The 26,178-nt window shown below is 40.7% G+C and overlaps 1 protein-coding gene across 3 annotated transcripts in view; it reads left to right on the forward strand.

Annotated features, from left to right (window-relative positions):
• prex2 (phosphatidylinositol-3,4,5-trisphosphate-dependent Rac exchange factor 2) overlaps window positions 1-24,348 on the forward strand; it is a 428,462-nt gene extending 404,114 nt beyond the window's left edge. For all 3 annotated transcript variants that reach the window (XM_067980312.1, XM_067980313.1, XM_067980314.1), the window contains 2 exons: window positions 5,728-5,795; window positions 21,781-24,348. In XM_067980312.1, coding sequence (XP_067836413.1) covers window positions 5,728-5,795; window positions 21,781-21,823 — 111 coding nt within the window. In that variant the 3' untranslated portion in view covers window positions 21,824-24,348. The remainder of the gene's footprint in view (window positions 1-5,727; window positions 5,796-21,780) is intronic.
• The last annotated feature ends 1,830 nt before the right edge of the window (window positions 24,349-26,178 follow it).

The raw sequence follows: 26,178 nt of genomic DNA on the forward strand, positions 1-26,178 counted from the left end.
GATTGGAAAATGGGAGGTGTTACGCTGACGCAGTTGTTTCACAGTAACCATCGCTCTCTTTTTGTTTCTGTCTCCCGTTATGCTCTCTCAAATTTTCTTGCATTAGCATCTCTGTTTGTGACTCTTTTTCTGTATCTCTCTAAAGGCCTCACACACTTTATGTCTTTCTCACTCTTTCTTTCTGGTTGTTTCTCAGTGTGTTGCACAAACTCAGTTAGATAATGAATACGGCAAGCGATTTGGTGCAGTAACTGATTTGTTAGTGCTCAGATCCACTTAGAAACCAACACTGTAAATTCCCTCCAGGACTTATGAAAATTTCCAGCAAACTTCAGTAAGTGCACCAAGTGTAGAAATTCATGGTATGTGTCGGCCAGTGACAAATTACTTGGCCAAATAATTAATTATTTCATACGTATAGCCTACTCTAAGAAAATGGCTCGTAAATTGCTCCGAGCGGCAAACCAGCAGCGGTCGCTGCTCATTAGATTTAAATTCATCCACTAAGTCAGCGCGTTCTATTTTGCGGCAACTTCCTTGAACTGCGTCTTCAAATAACATCAATGTTCTTTCCTGGGCTGTGTGAGTAATGAAAGGATCGCTAAGGCCCCTCAACCAATCAGCTTGAAGCATGCCACGCTGTGAGATCCAGGAAGTGCAGTTCATTCACAAACAGTGCAGTCTAAAAACCTGGATGTGCCCGAAAAGGTATTATAAAATGACATAGAGAAAGTGAAATAAAGAGAGGATAAAATTAAAAGTCTGAGATAATAGAGGCAAAAGAAAAAATATCTTTAAAAAATTTAATTTTTTAATTAAAATTTTTTAAAAAAACTTCCAAAAGCTATTAAAATCAGGAGTAATGAGACTCACATTTTTAAAAGTCAATTTTTAGTGCTCAAGAGGTTGTTTGACAGTCATTAAGACTTACCACACTGTTAAAACTTAGTTTAGACTTAAAAAACTGAGCGTACCTGTTTTGTGGCGAGATTAGTTCGTTTCCAGCTGGGCAGGAGAGCAAGTTGGCGCTGGTCCATTGATTCCATTGATTGTAGCCGGCGATATCCTTTTAAGGTGAAGCTGTCACATCGCTGGTGAACCAGGTTGAGCAAGTTCCGGATTTCCGTGTTTGACTGCATATGTGCGGTCACTGGAATTTGCTCTTTGATTTCGCTGTTTGGCTCACCGTTATTTTAAAAGCACTTTCTGGGCCATTGAATTGTTCCATATTTACATTACAGGGGTGACTTTGAATTTGTGCACCAGAATTTGCCCGCCAGGAGCACAAGAAGGAACTCAGGTGGACAAAATGTGCTCCCAGTGGGTGAGGCACCGCCCGGAAACACATACTCATAATATTACCCACTGTTCGTCAAATTATTTCATATTTACACTCCACTTTCAGATAAACTCATTCCATAATTTACAGACAATTTTCCACTAATGAATTATTCCAAACAAATTAATCACAGAGCTATCCTATAGAAATCCTTATTTACTAAAAGTACTTTACTGTTTCCAAATTTTACTTCTAATAAATAATTTAATAATAACATTTGGGCTTTTAATTTGATTTTTAAGAATTTGTTAATCTTCTGGTAGGAGTTTACAAAGTGAGATGTCCTGCTATTTTACAATCTTTTTGTTTCTTTCTCTCATATGTTTTGTCTGATTCATATTACTCCACTTTTTGCATGATTTTCAGATCATGTGACTACTTAATCATTGTTAACTGCATTTCGTTCAACTTTTTACTGCATAGCATCTCCTCTGTTTCATTCCGCCCATTAGTCCATGAATCCCCTGTCTATTATTTTCTTCTTTGCATGCTTCAGTGCAAAGACAATTTCTACTTCAGCTCATTAAACTTTCCAGGCCTGGAAAAGGCAGTTTCCTAATTGGTGGAATTTGATGCTTCCAAGTTATCGTGCATATGGGGAGGAGACAGGATATGGGAAAAGAGGATGGCTGGATGGGGTAAAGGATGAAGAGGATGGGGGAAGGGTAATGATGGGAAGAGGAGGAGGGTGATTTGGGAAAGGAGAAGGAAGCAGGGGAGGATAAGGGGGCATAGGGGCTCTCTTTATAAATGGAGGTATTGCTTCCAAAGGTTGAACATCCCTGATTGACTCGGTGCCGGTGGCTACATGTTGCTGTGTATTGCTACAATAAAAACTCTGTTGGTTCATGTAACCCCTAGAATCTTGCAAAGCCAACATATCTGTAGAAATTTGTAGCCCTCTCCAGCTGCTGTTGCCCTGGTGAAGGCTCTGCTAAATATTGCACCTTGCACCTCCTTGATGCGTGTGTGTACAATAAACTGGCTGGCACTGCAGATGTCCTCAGTGGTTGCCTGAAAGGAGCTGGGCATATAAAAACTGAATGCTATTGTGATGGCCACTAGTAGTGACATACGGATGGAAACTACCTGAAGGAAATGGCACATTTCCGACACTACCCCCTGTTAAGCTACAGAATGCTGTGCTTCTGGTTATTCCTCAGTGATTGTGGCTGAAATGGTAGATCCAGTGAATAACAGACTGACAGGACCAGACTGTAAACCTTGAATGCCACCTGACATCTTTGATGGTCCAGCTGCTCTTTCTGGTCCTCAGCCAAAAACATTGCTGGGGGACCGTTGACTACAATAGCCATTATAATGAGAGCTCAATATCTTAAAATCAACAATTCTACAGATTACCTGTCACAATCAACAAGTAGTTTTCTGTGGTCTGTTGCAAGGCTCGATTGATGTGGGTAGTAGGAATGCACCACACTTGCGATGTATTAACCTTGCAATATGATGCATTTTTCCCTTAAGTACCTATTATGTCAGCAATACTGAGTTAAACTAGCCTAATGCTAGTCTTCAGCACAGTAGTGTACACTTAACTTTATCAGCAATTTCCTGTGATGCAATAAGTGGTCAGGAAAATTGTCTTCATGGTCCACACTGCAGATATTATTGCTTGGTAACCCCTAAGTAACACAGGTGTTATAGCTCATGTCAATGGTAATTTCCAGGGGCGTACTCCTGAAAGCTAATAATGAAACAGTTTATTGTGCTGTGAACTGAAAATAGACTCAAAATGGAAATAGACAGCAGAACAAAGTCAAGTTTAGTTAATCCAAATATTGGGTGGCTTTCTGTAATTAATGAACCCTCTGGTGTTAGGGAAACCATTTGAATAGGCAACTGGTAAAACATTTATAGATTTAAACCAAGCATTCAATTTGGTATAAAGAATAAGAATTATGGGAAAGGCTTTAGCGTCAAAGACAAATGCTGGAATTTCAGGCGGCTGATCTGATATTGCCCTTTTTATACCCTCGCCAAAATTAAAAGTTCCAGCAAAAGTAGGAGAGACAGAAATAGTTGCCCTAACCATGGATGCTTATCAACAGGAGAAACATAAATGGTAGCTCCATCCATGAAGGTTTAATAGATTGAACTGGTCACAGCTCCTATCATTTTGGTGTGGATATAAACCATAGCATCTCCAAGCAGTTAATTCTGAATTTGCTACAATGTAGCATTGTCAGTAGTATACCCTGGAATTATCATCAATGACCAATCAAATTGTTTTATTAGCATACATTAGTGAATTGACATGTACACCAACAGTGGTTAAATGAGAACCAAATTACAATGCAACTGTGGATGAGACTCACTTAACAGTTGAGTGTACAAATCGAAAAGCTGATGATACTAGTCAGACCTCTGATTTGTACAAAACTATCTATAACTCTATTACTAGATTGTGTTTGTATTCTTGGCTAGCTCTTTCACAGTTTTGCCATCAAGCAGTGTTACAGGTTGTACAATGGTGGGATTATTCTCTCCATCTATCAATTTATCAACAACTTCTCATAACCTTTTGCAAAATCTATAGACATTAGGAAACCAAATACCAGTAAGAAGGATGTTTATTTTTACATAGAATAGTGTCGGTAGTAAAGTTGTTAAGGAAGATCTTTCATTGTACTCTGATCATTGTCATTGTGCACACACAATGGGAGCTAAGAAGACTAAGAATCAGTAGGGTTCAAGTCACACTAGCCACAACACATATATTTTGTTACAATGCAGACATGAAAATGTAATGACTCTGCACAGACAGAAGAATAGACCAGCCAGCATTTCAATTTAGTCAAAGACTATCGATGGCTTAATGATCTATTCTCAGCTATTACAAAGAACACTTTGCTACAGATATCAATGATGTCTTCAGATGCATTGATTACTTTTCCCCGAGTCCTTTGTATGTAATCCTCTGGCACTACAGTATATTTAATTAGAGTCCCTTTTAATTACTTAAAACATTAACCAATAGCAAAATATAGAGTGATGCTAGGTACAGGCTACATAACTGTAAATTGCCGGAGGACAAGGTGAAGCCAACTTGTGTAATGAATATATTTAAAAATTAATTTTGTTACTCAAATTAACTTTCAATGTCTAGAAAATGAAAAATTTGGAAACTTTTTGATGAAAAAGTAATAGAAGTCATGAATATTTAAATTACTGCTCTGATGATTACACATGGAATATATTTCTTTAAATAGCATATTTAATTTGCAAACTTGTGAAAAATCAGGTTAAAACAAAAAAAAAGTATGAAATAAATGAGCTGTTGCTATTGAATTCTATGTAAATGTTAATCAGTAACTTTCCAATAAGCCTCGTGTTTGAACAGAAGATCTGAATCAAAATGTAATTTGAAGAATCCTATTGAAAAATATTATGAAAGCCGTTTTAGTATATCCGTAAGGTTTTTTATAAAACGCAAATATTTAAACATTTTATAAACGAAACTTCTTGCAAACTTGTTAGAGCTGGCAGTCATTTGACCTACTAATACTTGGCACGTTACATCCTTACAGTTCACTCTTGCACTGGGCAAGTTGAAATTATTCCTTTTTGCAAAATCGTATTGGTCTAGAAATTCTGTGACTGTTGAAAACATTGAAAGTTAACTTATTCAACCTGAGGGGGAAATATTTCAAGAGAATCATATAAGTTGTACCAAAGTGAACACATAATTTAGGTTTGCACTCCATTGCAGTATTAAGTGCGTACTGTTTATAGCGTCCTAAAGCGTTTTTGAAGTGTAGTCACTTTTGTCATTTAGGACATTGCACTTAATCCTCTGGAAAATGTTGTACTGTTGGAGGTGCCACCTATCAAATGAGATGTTAAGCCGAAGTTCCATATGCCTGGTCCAATGGTCTTGATGGACATTAACAATCCCATGACACTATTTAAAAACAAGGAAGAAGCTCTCGTTGTGTCCTGGCCAACATTCCTCCCTCATCCAACTGCACCAGAAACAAATTCATTCATCTCATTGTTGTTTTTGGGATCTTTGGTAACATGTTTTTCTACATGACAAGGGTCACTGCATTACGAAGTAATTAATTATATGTTAATGGCTTTGAAATGTTTCTGACATTTATGATAAGGTGGCATATAAATGTACGTTTTTCTTACTTTTAGAACATTATCATTTTTCAGTGTATCCTCTTAGAAATAAAATTACAATTTCCTTGAAGGAATCAGTTAATCTTCCGCAGTCCATGAAACTCTGCACTACAGTTCCTATACATTATGAATGAGTAAAGTTAATTTCATTATGTATTTTTATCACCGTGGGTTTTTCCAAGACATGCATTAAAACAATTGGATTAGTTTTATGTGCCAGTAAGAAAGTGTTTGCTTTATTTCAGGGAGCAAGAGTGCAAAATTCTGCTAAGAATCTTGGAGTGAGGGACCGAACACCACATTCTGCCCCAAGGTAATTGCTCTGCATAATTGAAACAGTGGAATGTCATATTGATTTGTTTCCTATTACTCTATGAAAACATTAGCCACTGAACTAGAAAGATATATTTAATGTCTGATTATGGTACATGCAATTCATCATGCCCTTATTTACACAAATGTGGATATGGTGGCATAGTGATTATCATACTGGGACAGAGTGATTATGGTACTGCACTAGCAACCCAGAGCTTGTGACTTCAAATACCATAGAAAGTTATTTGAGATTGAATTTGTTGGCTGGCACCAGAAAAAAATGGCCATGAAAGCTTTTGGATTATCATTAAAAACTCAGCTGGTTCACTTATGTCCTAAAATGTAGGTTAGTCCCCATTTATCTAATGTCAGACCACATAGGCAAAGTTTGGTATAACCAAAGTTTAGAGACCCACAAGTGTGCACAGGGATACTGCTGGATTTTAATCAATTAATGTTATGAAACTAAGTGGAAAGTATCTCAGTCCCCTGATCTACCCTCTAGGTCTCATTCATGAGCCAGAGGTATTAAGGGATATGGGCCAAAGGCAGGTATATGGAGTTAGATCACAGATCAGCCATGATCTTATCAAATGGCGGAGCAGGCACGAGGGGCTGAATGGCCTACTCCTGTTCCTATGTTCAGACTGGCTGGTCAATCATCAATAGTGCCCTAAAGTACTGCAGATCTGCCCAACTCAGGAATTGAATTTTCAGTCTGCCACAGAGGTTCCAAGCTTCCATTGCCAGGCATTTCATCTTGGGCTACCACGACTCCAAAGAGGTACCACTCAATTCTGACCACCCCAAAGGAGGATAGTCTCTACTCAGTCGTTAGACAACTTACAAGCATGAGTTTGAACCTTGCGTCGGTGTTCACTGTGTACCAGGAGCTCCTCATTAGTTGGTGAGCAGCACAACTGTCCATAAGATGTGTGAATGCATTTCCACCATCCTGCTGACCACAGCACAGGCACACAACATATCCCATCCAGTTGGAGGTGCAGAGATTCTGAAGCAGCTACTTTCCTTTCTAGAATCCAGTTACAGTAGGCACCAAGCCGTGGATATATGAGCTAATGTTCTTACTTGTAGCACCAAGGTAACATCTTTCAGTAGTTCTTATCCCAAGTCTTAGCATTTCTTCATCAGCTATATGATGAATATCTACTCTCAGCAAAGCAGAAGGACCTACAGAGGACAGTTCATAATGTGGCAGCTACCTTGATGTTCTAGACCTCCAAGTCCAATATCCTCTAACAGGCTTACTCATCACCAACAGCTTCTTGCGTGAGGGGGTTTAGTTAAGAGGCATGCCCGCCATGAAGCTGAATCCCCCTGCAGGGTACTCAGTGACAGGTCAGAACCCTTCCACTCTGCAACCATTTTCCCTTTTTATCACAAATCCACCTCATAGCTTATTGTTGGATCTCACATAAGAAAAAAATCTTCTGTTACATGCCTATGAGTTTTGAACCCATAGGTTCTAGTTGGACACCTGATTTATATTGCATAAGCTTAAACTACATTGGCATCTAGCTGTCACTGAAAAATGATGAGAAAGACCAACATGATCTTTGTCCTTTATCAATGCAGTCACAAAAAAGTGTCCAGGCTGAAGTTAGCATTCACCAGGACCCTCAGGTATGGATATGAATTAACAATTGGAAGGATGCTCCTAGTATCTTCCAATAATTACCTTTGGAAAAAACCTCTTGAGCCATGCAAAATAGCAGTACGGATCTGAGAACAGTTACCACCATATCCCACTGGTTAGCCTATCCTTCCAAGATCGTAAGTAGAACTCACTAGATTCTCAAGTGAATCCGGTAACAATACAATGCCATCTACAAAAATGACTGCTGCAGTAGTTTCAGAAATGCCTGGTACGGACGCTCTTACGATGCCATTCAGCGCATCATTAATGAAGATGTCAAATAGGACGGTTGACAGTGCACAACCTTGACACCATCCTTTTGCGAGAGATAGATTCAGCAATTCTCTCATTTACCCTCACATGAATCTTGGAACTGAAATACACATCCAGAATAAAATCTAAGATTTGGCCATGTACTCCCATAGCTTACAGCTTCTTCATCAGGGCTGCAGAAAGCACTTGGTTGAAAGCCTTATGAAAGTTGATGAAAGCATTGTAAGTGGGTTTTCCCTGAGCCTTGCGGCCTTCCACGGTCTCATATAAAGCCACAACCTGTCCTACATATTCCTCACAAGAGTTTTCATCACTTCATTTTCTCTAAAGAATTTTAGTGCCGTTTGCACACACAAATACATCTTAGCCCCAAGTACCCATTTTAGAGCATGTTCCTTTTTCTGGCTAATGATTATTTGTCAGCTTTGGCTCAGTGGTAGCACACTTGCCTCTGAGTTAGAAGGTTATGGGTTCAAGCCCCACTGCAGAGACATAATCCAGGCTGACACTTCAGTACAGTACTGAGGGAGTGCTGCCCTGTTGGAGGTCCCGTCTTTTGTATGAGACATTAAACTGAGGCCTCGTCTGCCCTCTCAGGTGGACATCAAAGATCCCATGGCACTATTCAAAGAAGAGCAGGGGAGTTTTCCCTGAGCGCCTTGGGTGTCTGGTGAGCTTCAGATTTCTGTGCCTGATTTTCTGGGAGTGTGCACCTGATGCACTTTAATGCCTCGAGCACCCACCATATTATTTGCGCTGTGGAACACTGAGCCTTGTTCAATATGGATCTTAAGGGATAATTTTACAAAATCACAATTTTGCAATGAGTGCCCCCCCATGATTTTCCATCTGTTAATTTTAATGGAGCAAGAATTGTGAGGACAGTGTTTGAATTCGCATTAGCTGCTCATGGTGGGAAAGGTTCTAAGTCAGGATCACAATTTTGTAAAATAATCAGTTTATTGACAAAAAAAAGTCTGTTTCTCAGAAGACTAGAGCATTTTTAAAAAATGATATACATATAGTAATTCATTTTTGAGAGACTACTGCAAAACAGTAAAGTGCCTTGAACAAATAATCAACATTTTGGATGTTCTTGTCATAAAACATTTCCTTTGTTTTCAAAATGGTGGAGAGAGGGATTTTCTTCTCTTACAGATAGAAAGAGTGTCCTGATGGACCATCCCAATATTAATAACGGTTCTTCAGTAAGGATTGGAATTCGAAGCTGCTTATCAATATTAATATTTCCCACTCAATCTTTTCCCCTCATCAATATTCAATGAACAGATTGATTGATAGTCACTTGCTGGTATCTCAATTTCTGGACAGGAATATGTTATCCCAGTAGACACCTTCAGTGATTCAGCCCAGAGTCATTTAAATGTATGTCAATCAGTATTGTTCGTGACTTAATTTACTTGAACTCCAACCATGCATATCTCATTGACATGATGTTCTTTGTTACTTTAGCCCACATACTTATAACATTTTGAATACTGCCTGCCTGACATTACGTCACAGATGAGCCAAAATTTCCTCAAAGACTGAAGCCATAATTTTTGGTCCCCACCATAAACTCTGCTCCTTTAACACTGACTTCATTCTGCTCCCTGACCATTAATCAGGCTGTGCAAAACCTCAGTTTCCTGTTTGACCCCGAACTGAGCTTCAAACCTGATATCCTGTCCACCACCAAGACTGCTTACTACAAGAGAACAAGATGGGACTAATTTAATAACTCTTTCAGAGAAGCAGCACAGGTGCTATGGGCAGAGTAGCCTCCTCCTGTGCTGTAAAATTCTTCAGGAGGATATGGATAAAATACTAGATTGGGCAGATAGGTTTCAGATGATATTTAATGGAGAGAAATATGAGTTGATACATTTTGGGAAGAAGAATAATGACAGAACATATCCACTAAAAGGTAAAATTTTAAAAAGGGTAGAGGAACATTGAGACTTAGGGGTTCAGATACATAAGTTTTTAAAAGTGTGGGGGACTAATGAACAAATTATAAGAAAATGCATATAGGATCCTAGGATTTATATAAAGGGTTATAGAATAAAAAACCAGAGGTAACGCTAAACTTATTCAAATCATCGGTTAGGCTTTAGTTAGAATATATAGGTCGATTTTTCTGGATTCAGTGCCCAAATAGGATCTGAAAAATGAGCATTATTTACTAATCCTTTTGCCTGTTCTTTGCTCGAATAGCACTATAGCAGAATTTCCTTCAAAGAACTCCGCCCCGCTGCTGGCTTGTTCGAGGTCTCCACCCGGGATTGACCTGCCGGCCAGCAAAGTGTGGGAGTTGGCCGATTTTCTCTCCCGTCCTTCCCCACCGCCCCCCCCCCCCACCCCGACAGAACCGGTGAGCTGAGGTGGGACCTCTGCTTGGTGCCCACAGCTCACTGGCGGCATTTAAATGAGGCTCGGACCTCAAAATGGCTCGAGCCTCCTGCTGGCACCTATGGACAGGCAGAGCAGTTGCTCTGCCAACTTTTCACCCCCTCTGTATCACTCATGGGGCTTTTACTGTTCCTTCCCCTTTCAGAATGGTGCTGCCTTTAAGGTCTGAATTACTCCCAACCTTTCTGTTCACTCTGACCCTCCGCCCAAGAGAGTGCTTCCCACACATCATCTGGACTCCGACCTCTTCATTATAATGAGGGGCAGCAGGAAATCCTTGCATTCCATTTCTTCCTCAGGCACAGTGCACTTCCAGCATCTGCCCAGGAAAATCGGCTGTCTAGTTTTAGATCCCCTACTTTAGGAAGGATGTCAAGGCCATGGAGAGGGTGCAGAAAAGATTCAGTAAAACGACATCAGCGATGAGAGTATTTAGTTGTGAGGAGAGATTGGGTCTCTTTTCATTAGAATAAGGAAAGTTAAGAAGAGCTCAATAGAGGTGTTAAAAATCATGAGGGGGAATAGGTAAATTAGGAAAAGCTATTTCTACTGGTCAGTGAATTGGTAGCTAAAGGGCCTAAATCTAGATCATCACCAAAGAGAAGTTAGTAGAATTTGTTTTAATGCTGATTGTTGCTAGGACATGGAATACCTTACCAAATTCCATAATAGCTTTTAAAAGATAAATGGATAAATATTTAACAGAAAAATTTAAAAGGGCAGGAGAATGGGACTAATTTAATAACTCTTTCAGAGAAGCAGCACAGGTGCTACGGACAGAGTAGCCTCTTCCTGTGCTGTAAAATTCTATCATTCCACATCCACAATATTGTTCATCTCTGCCGCTACCTCACCTCACTACTGTAGAATTCCTTACCGACATTTTTGTTAATTTCTTCAACATCCTCCTTGCCAACCTCCTATCCTCCGCTCTCTGTAAACTCCAACTCATCCAAAACTTCTCTGTCCACATCATCCCCCACTAAGTCCCATTCACCCATCATTATTGCCACCCTCACTGACCTAAACTGGCTCCACGTTACCCAACACATTAAGAACATAAGAAATAGGAGCAGGAGTAGGCCTAATGGCCCCTTGAGCCTGCTGTGTCATTCAATAAGTTCATGGCTAATCTTCTACCTCAACTCCACTTTCCTGCCCTATCCCCTTATCCCTTGATTCCCTTAGTGTCCAAAAATCTATATCAATCTCAGTCTTGAATATATTCAAGGACTCAGCATCCACAGCCATCTGGAGTAGAGAATTCCAAAGATTCACAACTCTGATTGAAGAAATTTTTCCTCATCTCGGTCCTAAATGGCCGACCTCTTATCTTGAGACCATGACCCCTAGTTCCAGACTCTCCAACAAGGGGAAACAACCTCTCAGCATCTACCCTGTCAAGCCCTCTAAGAATTTTATACGTTTCAATGAGATCACCTCTCATTCTTCTAAACTTCAAAGAATATAGGCCCATTTGTCTCAATCTCTCCTCATAGGACAACTCTGTCATCCCAGGAATCAATCTCGTGAACCTTCGTTGCACCCCCTCTAAGGCAAGTATATCCTTCCTTAGGTAAGGAGACCAAAACTGTATGCAATACTCCAGGTGTGGCCTCACCAGAGCCATTGCAGCAAGACCTCCTTACTCTTATACTCCAACACCCCAGTAAAGGCTAACATACCATTTGCCTTCCTAACTGCTTGCAGTACCTGCATGTTAACTTTCTGTGATTCGTGTACAAGGACACCCAAATCCCTCTGACTACCAACATTTCTTAGTCCCTCACCTTTTAAAAAATATTCTGCTTTTCTATTCTTCCTACCAAAGTGGATAATTTCACATTTCCCCATATTATACTCCATCTTCCACCTTCTCGCCCACTCAGTTAACCTGACGATATCCCTTTGCAGGTTCTTTGCATCCTCCTCACAGTTTACTTTCCCACCGAGCTTTGTATCGTCAGCAAACTTGGATACATTATATTCAGTCCCCTCATCTAAGTCATTGATATAGATTGTAAACAGCTGAGGCCCAAGCACCGATCCTTGCGGCACCCCACCAGTTACAACCTGTCAATCTGAAAATGACCCTTTTATTCCTACTCTCTGTTTTCTGTCCGTAAATCAATCCTCAACCCATGCTAATATATTACGGCCAATCCCATGAGCCCTAATCTTGTATAACAACCTCTAGTGTAGCACTTTATCGAATGCCTTTTAAAAATCCAAAGATACTACATCCACTGGTTCCTCCTTATTCAAGAAGGGGAGTAGGGAAAAACCGGGGAACTACAGGCCAGTGAGCCTAACATCAGTGGTAGGAAAATTATTGGAAAAAATTCTGAAGGACAAAATTAGTCTCCACTTGGAGAAGCAAGGATTAATCAGGGATAGTCAACATGGCTTTGTCAAGGGAAGATCATGTCTGACTAATTTGATTGAATTTTTTGAGGGGGTGACTAGGCGCGTGGATGAGGGTAACGCAGTGGATGTGGTATACATGGATTTCAGTAAGGCCTTCGATAAAGTCCCGCACAGGAGACTGGTCAAGAAGGTACGAGCCCATGGAATCCAGGGTGCCTTGGCACTTTGGATACAAAACTGGCTTAGTGGCAGAAGGCAGAGGGTGATGGTCGAAGGTTGTTTTTGTGACTGGAAGCCTGTGGCCAGTGGGGTACCACAGGGATCTGTGCTGGGGCCCTTGCTGTTTGTGGTCTACATTAACGACTTGGATATGAATGTAAAAGGTATGATCAGTAAGTTCGCTGATGATACAAAAATTGGTAGGGTGGTAAATAGCGAGGAGGATAGCCTCAGTCTGCAGGACGATATAGATGGGTTGGTCAGATGGGCGGAACAGTGGCAAATGGAATTTAACCCGGAAAAGTGCGAGGTGATGCACTTTGGAGGGACTAACAAGGCAAGGGAATATACAATGAATGGGAAGACCCTAGGCAAGACAGAGGGTCAGAGGGATCTTGGTGTGCAAGTTCACAGATCCCTGAAGGCGGCGGAACAGGTAGATAAGGTGGTAAAGAAGGCATATGGGATACTTGCCTTTATTAGCCGAGGCATAGAATATAAGAGCAAGGAGGTTATGATGGAGCTGTATAAAACACTGGTTAGGCCACAGCTGGAGTACTGTGTGCAGTTCTGGTCGCCACACTACAGGAAGGATGTGATCACTTTGGAGAGGGTGCAGAGGAGATTCACCAGGATGTTACCAGGGCTGGAGCGCTTCAGCTATGAAGAGAGACTGGGAAGATTGGGTTTGTTTTCCTTGGAGCAGAGGAGGCTGAGGGGGGACATGATTGAGGTGTACAAAATTATGAGGGGCATAGATAGGATGGATACTCAGGAGCTTTTTCCCTTCGTTGAGGGTTCTATAACAAGGGGGCATAGATTCAAGGTAAAAGGCGGGAGGTTTAGAGGGGATTTGAGAAAGAACTTTTTCACCCAGAGGGTGGTTGGAGTCTGGAACTCACTGCCTGAGAGGGTTGTGGAGGCAGGAACCCTCACAACATTCAAGAAGCATTTGGATGAGCACTTGAAATGCCATAGCATACAAGGCTACGGACCAAATGCTGGAATATGGGATTAGATTAGACTGGGCTTGATGGCCGGCGCGGACACGATGGGCCGAAGGGCCTCTATCCGTGCTGTATAACTCTATGACTCTATGACTCCTTATCTACCCTGCTAGTTACACCCTCAAAAAAACTCTAAACGATTTGTCTAACACGATTTCCCTTTCATAAAACTGTGTTGACTCTGCCTAATCATAATATGATTTTCTAAGTACCCTGTTCCTACATCCCTAATAATGGATTCTAGCATTTCCCTACTACTGATGTCAGGCTAACTGGCCTATACTGTTTTCTCTCTCCCTCCTTTCTTGAATAGCAGGGTTACATTTGCTACCTTCCAATCCATGAGGACCATTCTAGAATCTAGAGAATTCTGGAAGATCAAAACCAATGCATTCACTATTTCTGCAGCCACCTCTTTTAAAACCCTAGGATATAGGCTATCAGGTCCAGGGGATTTGTTGGTTTTTAGTCCCATTAATATCTCCATACTTTTTTTTCTACTAATCTTAATCACTTCAAGTTCCTCCCTCTCATTAGACCCTTGGTTTCCCACTATTTCCGGCATGTTTTTTGTGTCTTCTACTGGGAAGGCAGATACAAAATATTTGTTTAACGTTTCTGCCCTTTCCTTATTCCCCATTATAATTTCTCCTGTCTCAGCCTCTAAGGGACCCACGTTTACTTTCGCTACTCTCTTCCTTTTTACAAACTTGTAGAAGCTCTTACAATCTGTTTTTATATTTCTTACTCGTTTACTCTCATATTCAATTTTCTCCTTTATAAATTTCTTGGTCATCCTTTGCTGATTTCTTAAACCCTCTCAATCCTCAGGCTTACTACTCTTTTTGGCAACATTGTAAGCCTCTTCTTTTAATCTAATACTATCTTTAACTTCTCTAGATAACTATGGTTGGAACACTTTTCCCGTGGAGTTTTTATTCCTTAAAGGAATGTATATTCATTGAGAATAATGAATTATTTCTTTAAATGTTCGCCATTGCTTATCTACCGTCATATCTTTTAATCTAATTTCCCAATCTACCTTAGCCAACTCACCCTTTATACCTACTTAATTGGCTTTGTTAAATTTAAGACCCTAGTTTCAGACCTAACTACATCACTCTCAAACCCAATATGAAATTCTATCATATTATGATCACTCTCCCTCAGAGGATCCTTGACCATAAGATCACTAATTAACCCTGTCTCATTACACAATACTAGATCTAAAATAGCCTGTTCCCCAGTTGGTTCTTCAACATATTGGGGGAAAAATTGGATAAGGGTCTGTTCTGGGCGATGGTAGCACAATGCGCTAACACCCCGCGCCCGACGGACCCTGGGCAGGCAAGACGCAAGTTTGGACCCAAGGGGGCACTTACCTGCAATCGGCGTTCCTTTCCAGGCCTTGCACGTGGAATCAATGCAATTTGCACTTTCCACCACCAGAGGGAGCGCCATCTCTTAAAGGGAGGATGTTTCTCAGAAATCTCTTAAAGGTTACTTGTACCTGCTATTTGCTGAAAATAACAGTCTACCGTCTGCATGGAGTCTGAACAGAGATCAGACATTGCACACGTAAAACACAGATGCAGATCCCATCCCTATGTTTACACACTGATGAGTTATGTTACAACATTGAATAAAGTTTGTGCACTACTAAATCCCACATCCTCCAATCTGCACGCCAGACCTCACCAATCTGCTGATCTGAGTTGGTACCAGGCCTGCGAGAGCGCATGCACCAAGGTTCTCTGCGGATGCGTGAGAGACTTTGGGTGCAAGAGGTGGACAGATGGAGGGACATCCTATATCCGCGGGGGGGGGGGGGGGGTGGGGGCAAGAGCCCTCCAGACATATACTCAAAAGGCAGTGGGAGGCAGCGGGGGATGAAGTCAATGCCAGGCACACAGCATCATGAACATGGATGCAGTGCAGGAAAAAGTTCAATGCTTTGACATGAGTGGTCAAGGTGAGTGAGGTCAACTGTCAAGTGGTGTCTCCTACCAACTGAACCACGCACTACACCCCCCATCCCCCACATACCAATAAACTCTTTCCATCAGTACTCAACTCTTCCAATCAAATGCTTCCTCTTACCCTTACACATTACTACTGTTTTAAGCCACCCACCCACAACTCACAGACCACACACAGGCAGCTATTCAACCATGACAGGCACATTACCCAGATACACGTCCCACTTTCTTGCAGGAGAGGGTGACGCATATCAAGACGCAGCAAATAGCCGTGGCATTTAGCCCCTCGAGCCTGTTCCACCATTCAATGAGATCATGGTGGTCCTGTGACCTAACTCCATATACCCGTCTTAGCCCCATATCCCTTAATACCCTGGTTCACAGAAATTTATCAATCCCAGATTTAACATTCACAGGTGAGCTAGCATCAACTGCTGTCTGCAGAAGAGCGTTCCAAACGTCTCCCACCCTTTGCGTGCAGAAGCATTTCCTAACTTCACTCCTGCACGTCCTGGCTCTAAATAGGAACATAGGAACAGGAGTAGTCCATTCAGCCTCTCGTGCCTGCTCCGCCATTTGATAAGATCATGGCTGATCTGTGATCTAACTCCATATACCTGCCTTTGGCCCATATCCCTCAATACTTTGGTTGCCAAAAAGCTATCTATCTCGCATTTAAATTTAGCAATTGAGCTAGTATCAATTGCCGTTTGCGGAAGAGAGTTCCAAACTTCTACCACCCTTTGTGTGTAGAAATGTTTTCTAATCTCACTCCTGAAAGGTCTGGCTCTAATTTTTAGACTGTGCCCCCTATTCCTAGAATCCCCAACCAGCGGAAATAGTTTCTCTCTATCCACCCTATCTGTTCCCCTTAATATCTTATAAACTTCGATCAGATCACCCCTTAACCTTCGAAACTCCAGAGAATACAACCCCAATTTGTGTAATCTCTCCTCATAACTTAACCCTTGAAGTCCGGGTATTATTCTAATAAACCTACGCTGCACTCCCTCCAAGGCCAATATGTCCTTCCGAAGGTGCGGTGCCCAGAACTGCTCACAGTACTCCAGGTGCGGTCTAACCAGGGTTTTGTATAGCTGCAGCATAACTTCTGCCCCCCTGTACTCCAGTCCTCTAGATATAAAGGCCAACATTCCATTTGCCTTCTTGATTATTTTCTGCACCTGTTCATGACACTTCAATGATCTGTGTACCTGAACCCCTAAGTCCCTTTGGACATCCATTGTTTTTAACTTTTTACCATTTAGAAAGTACCCTGTTCTATCCTTTTTTGATCCAAAGTGGATGACCTCACATTTGTCGACCGTGAATTCCATTTGCCAGTTTTGCCCATTCACCTAATCTATCAATATCCCTTTGTAATTTTATGTTTTCATCTACACTGCTTACAATGCCACCAATCTTTGTGTCACTGGCAAACTTAGATATGAGACTTTCTATGCCTTCATCTAAGTCGTTAATAAATATTGTAAATAATTGAGGCCCCAAGACAGATCCCTGTGGGACTCCACTAGTCACATCCTGCCAATGTGAGTACCTTCCCATTATCCCTACTCTCTGTCGCCTTTCGCTCAGCCAACATCCTAACCAAGTTCGTACTTTTCCCTCGATTCCATGGGCTTCTATCTTAGCTAACAGTCTCTTATGTGGGACTTTATCAAATGCCTTCTGGAAGTCCATATAAATAACATCCATTGGCATTCCCCTGTCCACTACTTTAGTCACCTCTTCAAAAAATTCAATCAGGTTTGTCAGGCACGACCTACCTTTCACAAATCCATGCTGGCTCTCTCTGATTAACTGAAAATTCTCGAGGTGTTCAGTCACCCTATCCTTAATTATAGACTCCAGCATTTTCCCCACAACAGATGTTAGGCTAACTGGTCTATAATTCCCCGGTTTCCCTCTCTCTCCTTTCTTAAAAAGCGAAGTGACATGTGTAATTTTCCAATCTAGAGGGACAGTTCCTGAATCTGGAGAACTTTGAAAGATTATAGTGAGGATTAAATGTTAGGCTATGTCCCCGCATCCTAGCATTGTCCCCTTAATAGGGCCGGTGGGGGGGGTCCTCCAGACACGTTCAGATTGTCGGGGTTAAGACTGTGCGTTGAGTTGAGTGTTAAGTCCCAAAATGGTGTCCATCACTTTAAATCAGCATTGTACACTGATTGAAGCCATTTTCTCCCTATTTTACATGATTCCAGCATTCCTTATCTGCGCCCATCTTGGATGTCGGAGAGGCCGTGTAGTGCCGAAACAATGGGCGCTACACGGCTCAATTTAGCGCCCTTTGTTCTAGAAATCTGTCTCGATTGCATTGCATGAATTCAACCTCCAAACTACTTTTGCCAATTTGGTTTGCCCAGTCTATATGAAAATTAAAGTCCCCCACGATTATTGCAATGTCCTTGTTACATGCTCCTCTAATTTCCTGATTAATACTCTGTCCAACACTATAACTACTGTTAGGGGGCCTATAAACTACTTCCACCAGTGTTTTCTGCCCCTTGTTATTTCTTAGCTCCACCCATACTGATTCTACATCCTGATTTTCTGAGCGAAGATCCTTTCTCACTACTGTCTTTATCTCATCCTTTATTATCAGGGCTACCCCCCATCCTTTTCCAGTTTGCCTATCTTTTCCAAAAGTCAAGTACCCTGGAATATTTCGTTCCCATCCTTGGTCACCCTGAAACCACGTCTCACTAATAGATCAAACCCATTTATCTGTATTTGTGCCATTAATTCATCTATCTTTTTACGGATGCTTCATGCATTCAGATATAGCCCCTTTAATTTTAACTGTTTACTGTTTTTCCCTGATATGATCTTAGTCACTAATGCCCTATTACCTTTGTTAAACTCTCTGTCCCTTCCTGACACACTCTGCTTGTTTTTACCCAAATCGTTACTCTGCCTTACAGCATTGACTTTTCTCTTTAGACTTATAAATTTACCCTTACCTGAACCCCCCACCCTTATTGGTTTAAAGCCCTATCTACCGCCCTTGCTTTCAATTCACCAGGACACTGGTCCCAGCCCGGTTTAAGAGGAGCCCATCCAAATAGAACAGCTCCCTCTGACCCCAGTACCGGTGCCAGTGCCTCTTGAATTGAAACTGCTGCTTCCCACACCACTCTTTCAGCCACACATTTAACCATCTAATCTGTTTGTCGCACTGCCATTTGCATGTAGCTTAGGTAGTAATCGAGAGATTATTACCTTTGACGTTCCGCTTTTTAATTTGGACCCTAGCTCCTCAAACTCCCTCACTCAGCAGAACCTCATTCCTACTTCTACTTATGTCGTTGATGTCTATGTGGACCACGACAACTGGATCCTCCCCTTCCTGCTCCAAGTTCTTCGCCAGCCGCGAGGAGATGCCCTTAACCCTGGCACCAGGCAGGCAACACAGCCTTTGGGACTCCTGGTCACGCCCGCAGAGAACAGTATCTATCCCCCTGACTATACTATCACATTCCTTTTCACTCCCCCCACTTGAATGGCCTCCTGTACTATGGTGCCATGGTCAATTTGTCCATCCTCCCTACAGTCTTTGTTCTCATCTACACAGGTAGCTAGTACCTCGCACCTGTTGGACAAGGGCAAAGGCTGAGGCTCCTCCATCACTGCATCTAGGGTCCCTATACCTGCCTGACTTGCAGTCACATCCTTCTGCCCCTGATCACGAACCAAATCTAAACCATTGCCTAACCTAAGGTGTGTGACTGCCTCCTGGATCAAGTTGTCCAGGTAACTCTCCCCCTCCCTGATGCATCGCAATGTCTGTTCCTCGGACTCCAGCTCAACAACTCTGAACCGAAATTCCTCGAGTTGCAGACGCTTACTGCAGATGTGGTTGGCTGGGATCACGCTGCTCTCCACAAACTCCCACATGCTGAAGTTACGGCACACCACCTGCACTGCCATCTCTAGCTAACCTTGTTTAATTTAAATACTTAAAGTTTTTATGTAATTACTTCACTTGGTTTATTTGTAGTTATTATTTTTAAACTAATTAATTTATCTAGTTTAAGTTATTAATTTAATAAGTATTGGCAAGTTCTAGGTTCCTAGTTTACTAGGCTCCTAGTTTAAACCACTCCCCTGCAGCCACTTACACAAAACGCCAATAACACTTAACCAAGAAACTAAATACTTACACTAACCACCAACACACTTAAACAAAAAATGAAATACTTATCTGTAACTTACTCTCGCTGCTCCGCCTTGTTTTGTGACCTTACTTTTTGATTTTTTTTTTCTGTCTGTTTCAGACTCACCGCCTACACTGGGGGGGATTCCCGCACTTTCTCTGCTCGCTTTCTCTCTCTCTCTCCACTGCTCCTATATATCGGGCCACTGTGGGGGGGGGGATTCCCGCACTTTCTCTGCTCGCTCTCTCTCTCTCTCTCTCCACTGCTCCTATATATCGGGCCACTGTGGGGGGGATTCCTGCACTTTCTCTGCTCGCTCTCTCTCTCTCTCTCCACTGCTCCTATATATTGGGCCACTGTGGGGGGGGGATTCCTGCACTTTCTCTGCTCGCTCTCTCTCTCTCTCTCCACTGCTCCTATATATCGGGCCACTGTGGGGGGGATTCCCGCACTTTCTCTGCTCGCTCTCTCTCTCTCTCCACTGCTCATTTATATCAGGCCCTGTGGGGGGGGGGGGGATTCCCGCACTTTCTCTGGGCTGCTCTCTCTCTCTCCGCTGCTCATTTATACCGGGCCACTGCGGGGTTTTCCCGCGGTTTCTCTGCTCTCTCCACTGCTCCTTTGAATCCCTCCATGGCCTTGCGCGCCACCATATCTCTGTAACCTCCTCCAGTCTTCCCTTTCTGCGCCCTTTGGTTTTCTGATTCAAATCTTCTGTGCATCCCCGCTCCATTCATCTCACGACTGGGGACAGGGCCTCAAATCTACTCTCTGGAGCTCCATCCCAGAACCCTTTGCTTCTTTTTCTCTCGCAGCCTTTGAAAGTTTTCTTACAACCTGTCCCTTCAAGCAAGCCTTCAGTCACCACTCCTAACTCTCCCACTATGAATTGATGTACCTGTGTAAAGCACTTTGAGATGCTTTTTGCAGTTAAAGTAGTTGAACCCATACTGGTGGTGACATTAAGCTAATATACTGTTTGAACCACCCAATTATTGAGTCTCACTGAAGTCAGTTTAAGTGTGCCACTTTGGGTTTTGGCAGTGTTAAATTCTGCATTAAATTCATAGTGTATGATATTAATAAAACCTCAAAGCCAAATTCATAATTATATTCCTTTAACAATGCAATTCCACCTAACCACTACCTCTTGATTTACCATGCCTTCTCTCCTATTTTCAACTTGGTTTCTTAATTTTAAAAAAAGCTCCAATCACTTCTGATGATTTGTTAGCTATATGTGATTCAATGATGGGTGATCTGAATCACATAGTTGCAGTAATAATTAAGGACATCAATAGTCACAACCTCATTCCTTGCTACATTCTTTTTTTTCAATGCATAACTAACACTTAAAAATCTATTGCAGTTTTCAGCATTTCATTTTGATTCAAATGAACACTAGTGATGTGAAAATATATTAAAGATTTTAAAAAGCGAATGACTGGGATGTCTCTTTATAGTGTCTAGTCACTTGCTCTTTAATTCACTGTATTGTAAGCAAGATCAAAGAACTCAATGAGAATAATGATGTATTAGCAAGATGGCACAATCTGATATGATTTCTTACAAAATAATGGAAAGTTTATTTATTTTCCATGAGTTAATTTATTTTCATTGCCCAGGCAAGTTGTTTTTTCCATGATAACATTCACACTAAATTAATTTTCACTGATGTTCAGAAGCTCAATCTGTAACAACATAGCTTAGTAAAGCTTGTTATGAAATATAGTGAACTGCACTGTGCAATACTTATTAGTGGCAGGCCTTTCAGTGTGATTGTTATTGTTTACTTCATTCCAGTTTTCTATAGTGAATGCTCAATAAACCTGATAATCATAGATGCATTCAGACCTTTCACTATGTAACATCTGCCATCTGTTTCTACTAGATTGTACAAGCTGTGTCAGCCACCCCCTGATGGAGACGCATGAAGATTCCTGCCTCATATTTAACCCAGAGATACCTAGGCATAGACTCTTCAAACAATTCAAAGAGCATTTCCAGTGCAGATAATACAATGAACCTGGCTTACTTACAAGATATTGCTTGAAAGTGCTGGTAAAATGATGTGCTGCCTTTATGAACTGCCCCAAGATAAAATTTGGGCATTCATATAACTGGAATAACTTTTTCTTTGCCACACTGAACAGACTCAAACTAGGGTTGTCATTTAGTAAATATCTTTGTTAAACTCTAAATTTAATTAAAATTGCTTTGTGTAAATTTACAAAGCATCATTTTTCTTATTAACTATCAGTTTAAGAAGCTATACTCAACTTGAACTGTTACAATCCTTCTATCTTGACCTCTTGTATTATTAAAGCATAATTTGTTGATACCATTTTGTATATTTGAACAGTTCACTATTTAAGATGATATCCTGCATTGTAGCTGGCTATTGTCAGGCATAGGAACATTTACAAATGCATAATACTGTCAGATGTTGCCCTAAGCAGTTTACAGATAGCCCAGAGTGTGTGGCAAGACTGTAATATAACCAAGATTTTAGATAATGTTTTATATAGCACAAACATAATTTAATCTTGCTACATTAAGGCTGAGAATGTGTTATAACCTTCCACCCAGTCCCCGTCATATGTTATTTTATATATGATATAAAATTTGAGTTTTTAAGGTAATAAAAGAGCGCTGGCCTACTGTTTTCTTCCCTTGTGTGTGGAATACTCCATAGTAGTATTTGTATCATGTGACAGCAAGCAGTGGAGATGAAAGTGGTCTCAGTACTTCAGCATCATATGACAAGAGGGGAACATGACAGAGTTATATTTTTGCAGGATATTCACTGTCTTTCACATGTTGTAAACACACAAAATTTGGCCATGTTTTCACACACACACCTATATATAATATATATATTTTATATATATATATAAATCATAACTTTCATTGGGCCTTTTCATTAGATAAGAACTGCTGATTGAGAAAACATTTACATTTGTATAATTAACAAAAATATTGGATGACATTTTCTCAGGACTAAGTTTTCTTTTTACTTATGACTAATATAAATAATGTGTAAACTTAGCATCAGGGCCTTATTATTGTTTCATTTGTGTTTCTTAACCGTTGGCCTTAATCTATTTTCCCCACCAATGTCAATGTAGCAATATAATGCTTTGTTTTTTCAGCAAATCTAGGTTGCCTTCATGTAATGAAATAGACAATCATATTGAAAGTACCCAGGCATAGCTCTGATTTAGAATACACAGCTGTATTTCCAGACAGAAACTACTGCCACCTACAAAACACACACATACGCGTGTACAAATGCACACACTCAAACATTCTGATAATACATTTTTATGTCCAGTCCAAATCCATTGCTTATCAATTTCAAAATCATCGAATGTTACAGGACAGAAACAGGTTATTTGGCTCATTAAGTCTGTGATGGTGATAGTCTTCTTCATGAGCCAGCTAGTACAATCCCACACCCGATCGCTCCCAATATCCTTTAATATTCATTTCCTTCAAGTAAGTTTTACTTTCTATTAAGATGTTCTTCATTAAGTAGAAAGTTGGTGTTCTCATAAATAAATTATTTTTTTCCTTTATTTTCCTCCATGTATTAGCGAATATTCATTTCCTTCAAGTAAGTTTTACTTTCTATTAAGATGTTCTTCATTAAGTAGAAAGTTGGTGTTCTCATAAATAAATTATTTTTTTCCTTTATTTTCCTCCATGTATTAGCGAATAAGCTTATTCCTCTGCATGGTATTTTGTAAACCATCACATATGTCACATGACAATGTCCTCCCCAAGCCATAGGTACTTCAGATTTGGCTCTTAAATATCTCAGTGTTATTGGTGGGATTTATGGTTCCTATCCAACTAAAGGAAAGTTAAATGCCACAAGCAGAGTAGGTTACTTTGAGGGTGAAACCCATTCTTCAAGATTTTTTTTAAATTTCATTTCTGATAGCCTTTCTGTACCATGCTCCATCCCTAACCTAGAAGGCAAATAATCTGCTTTAGGCATCAGCCAGTGCTGCTTTTCAGCAAGTGTTTGGAGGTATACAAGTGTGTCCTGGGAAAACACTCTCTCTCAATTTTTTTCCTTATGGAGAAGTGACTGACCATTGCTTGGCAGCTCCTCATGACAGCATGCAAACCTAAGTTGCATCACTTTTAGTGCCGTGTGTTGGCTCTGAGATGTTTGTAGAACAATGCCTTCCCTTTGTTTTTTTGAATTTGTGAAGTTATTGAGGCTAATTTTAACCTAATCTACCTGGCAGGAAATAGATGGGATGTAAACAGTGTAGGTGAAAACATAAAATTACAAAGCAATTTTGATAGATTAGGTGAATGGGCAAAACTGTGGCAAATGGAATTCAATGTAGACAAATGTGAGGTCATTCACTTTGGATCAAAAAAGGATAGAACAGGGTACTTTCTAAATGGTAAAAAGTTAAAAACAGTGGATGTCCAAAGGGACTTAGGGGTTCAGGTACATAGATCATTGAAGTGTCATGAACAGGTGCAGAAAATAATCAAGAAGGCAAATGGAATGCTGGCCTTTATATCTAGAGGACTGGAGTACAAGGGGGCAGAAGTTATGCTGCAGCTATACAAAACCCTGGTTAGACCGCACCTGGAGTACTGTGAGCAGTTCTGGGCACCGCACCTTCGGAAGGACATATTGGCCTTGGAAGGAGTGCAGCGTAGGTTTACTAGAATGATACCCGGACTTCAAGGGTTAAGTTACGAGGAGAGATTACACAATTTGGGGTTGTATTCTCTGGAGTTTCGAAGGTTAAGGGATGATCTGATCGAAGTTTATAAGATATTAAGGGGAACGGATAGGGTGGATAGAGAGAAACTATTTCCGCTGGTTGGGGATTCAAGGAGTAGGGGGCACAGTCTAAAAATTAGAGCCAGACCTTTCAGGAGTGAGATTAGAAAACATTTCTACACACAAAGGGTGGTAGAAGTTTGGAACTCTCTTTCGCAAACGGCAATTGATACTAGCTCAATTGCTAAATTTAAATGTGAGATAGATAGCTTTTTGGCAACCAAAGGTATGAAGGGATATGGGTCAAAGGCAGGTATATGGAGTTAGATCACAGATCAGCCATGATCTTATCAAATGGCGGAGCAGGCACGAGGGGCTGAATGGCCTACTCCTGGTCCTATGTTCCTATGAACCTATGAAATCGACTATCCATTTTACATGCCACATGATTCTACTTTCCATTGTAACCAATGGGCGGTGTGTAAAATGGGTGGCGATACGATCCTGTCAGTATCTGGCTGGGTGGGTTAGGTTAAAATTACCCCCATTATTTCACAGGAATTCTTCGTGCTAAGTATTTACAATGGCCTTATCCCTGAATACTGGTCTGCGAAATCCACATTATTTTTTTTAAAAATACCATTTGTAAGTTAAATTTAAAAGAAACTCAAGGGCTGGATTTTATATGAGCTTTCTATTAATTAATCGACTTTTTTACTACTTCTACAGCCAATATTTTTTTCATATTTTGAAGTATTTTAATGTTACGCTAACCTAATGTTGTAGAAGTAGAAGTGGGAGATGGCATTAGGGTCGGAAAATGATGATTAAAAACATGGTCAGATTGGGTCTTGAAACAGAACCTGCCTGACACAGAAATTTGCTTATTCCTACATTCCGAAGTCTTGTAATCAAAATGGAGAAAGATAAAAGAAGTGAATGATAATATCAGTTGAATATCAGAAAATTCAGTTAACCAAGGATTGATCCAAGGACATTCCTGGTCTGTCACACAGTGCATTTACCATGACCCAATATAGTTTTAAGCTCTTTTAGAGTTACCAAAAACGTTAGTGTTGCTGTAACTGATATTTTCCCTAAATTCTTTGTGGTGGTTATTACAATGAAAAACAAAAATATAATGTTGGCTGGGGAGAGGAGGAAACTATGTAAAGATGAAGCACCGCATTCTCTCGGGATTTATGATGAAATGTTTTATGGTCTTTAACTGTTAGACAAACAACAATGCAAATAGTTATTAACTTTAAGTAGCAGATTCTTTTTTTTAGTTTTTTTACAGATAAACTATAAATAAGAGTTTATTTACGCTGTGTCAATTAAAGTAAAATGCAAACTGCATAGTCCATGCTAAATAGAAAAGTATTTAGTATGGACTATAAAATATAAAATCCAATTTCCTTCCATGTTCTTTTAATGTTTCTTTAGTCTTTACTAGAGTATAACGGTTTCAAAAGATGTGCACTCTGGTTGTGAATAACTTGAACTGGCTAACTTTTATTGTGATGCGATGGT

The sequence above is a fragment of the Heptranchias perlo genome, chromosome 3, assembly GCF_035084215.1.
Source record: "Heptranchias perlo isolate sHepPer1 chromosome 3, sHepPer1.hap1, whole genome shotgun sequence".
In the NCBI taxonomy this organism is placed as follows: domain Eukaryota; kingdom Metazoa; phylum Chordata; class Chondrichthyes; order Hexanchiformes; family Hexanchidae; genus Heptranchias; species Heptranchias perlo.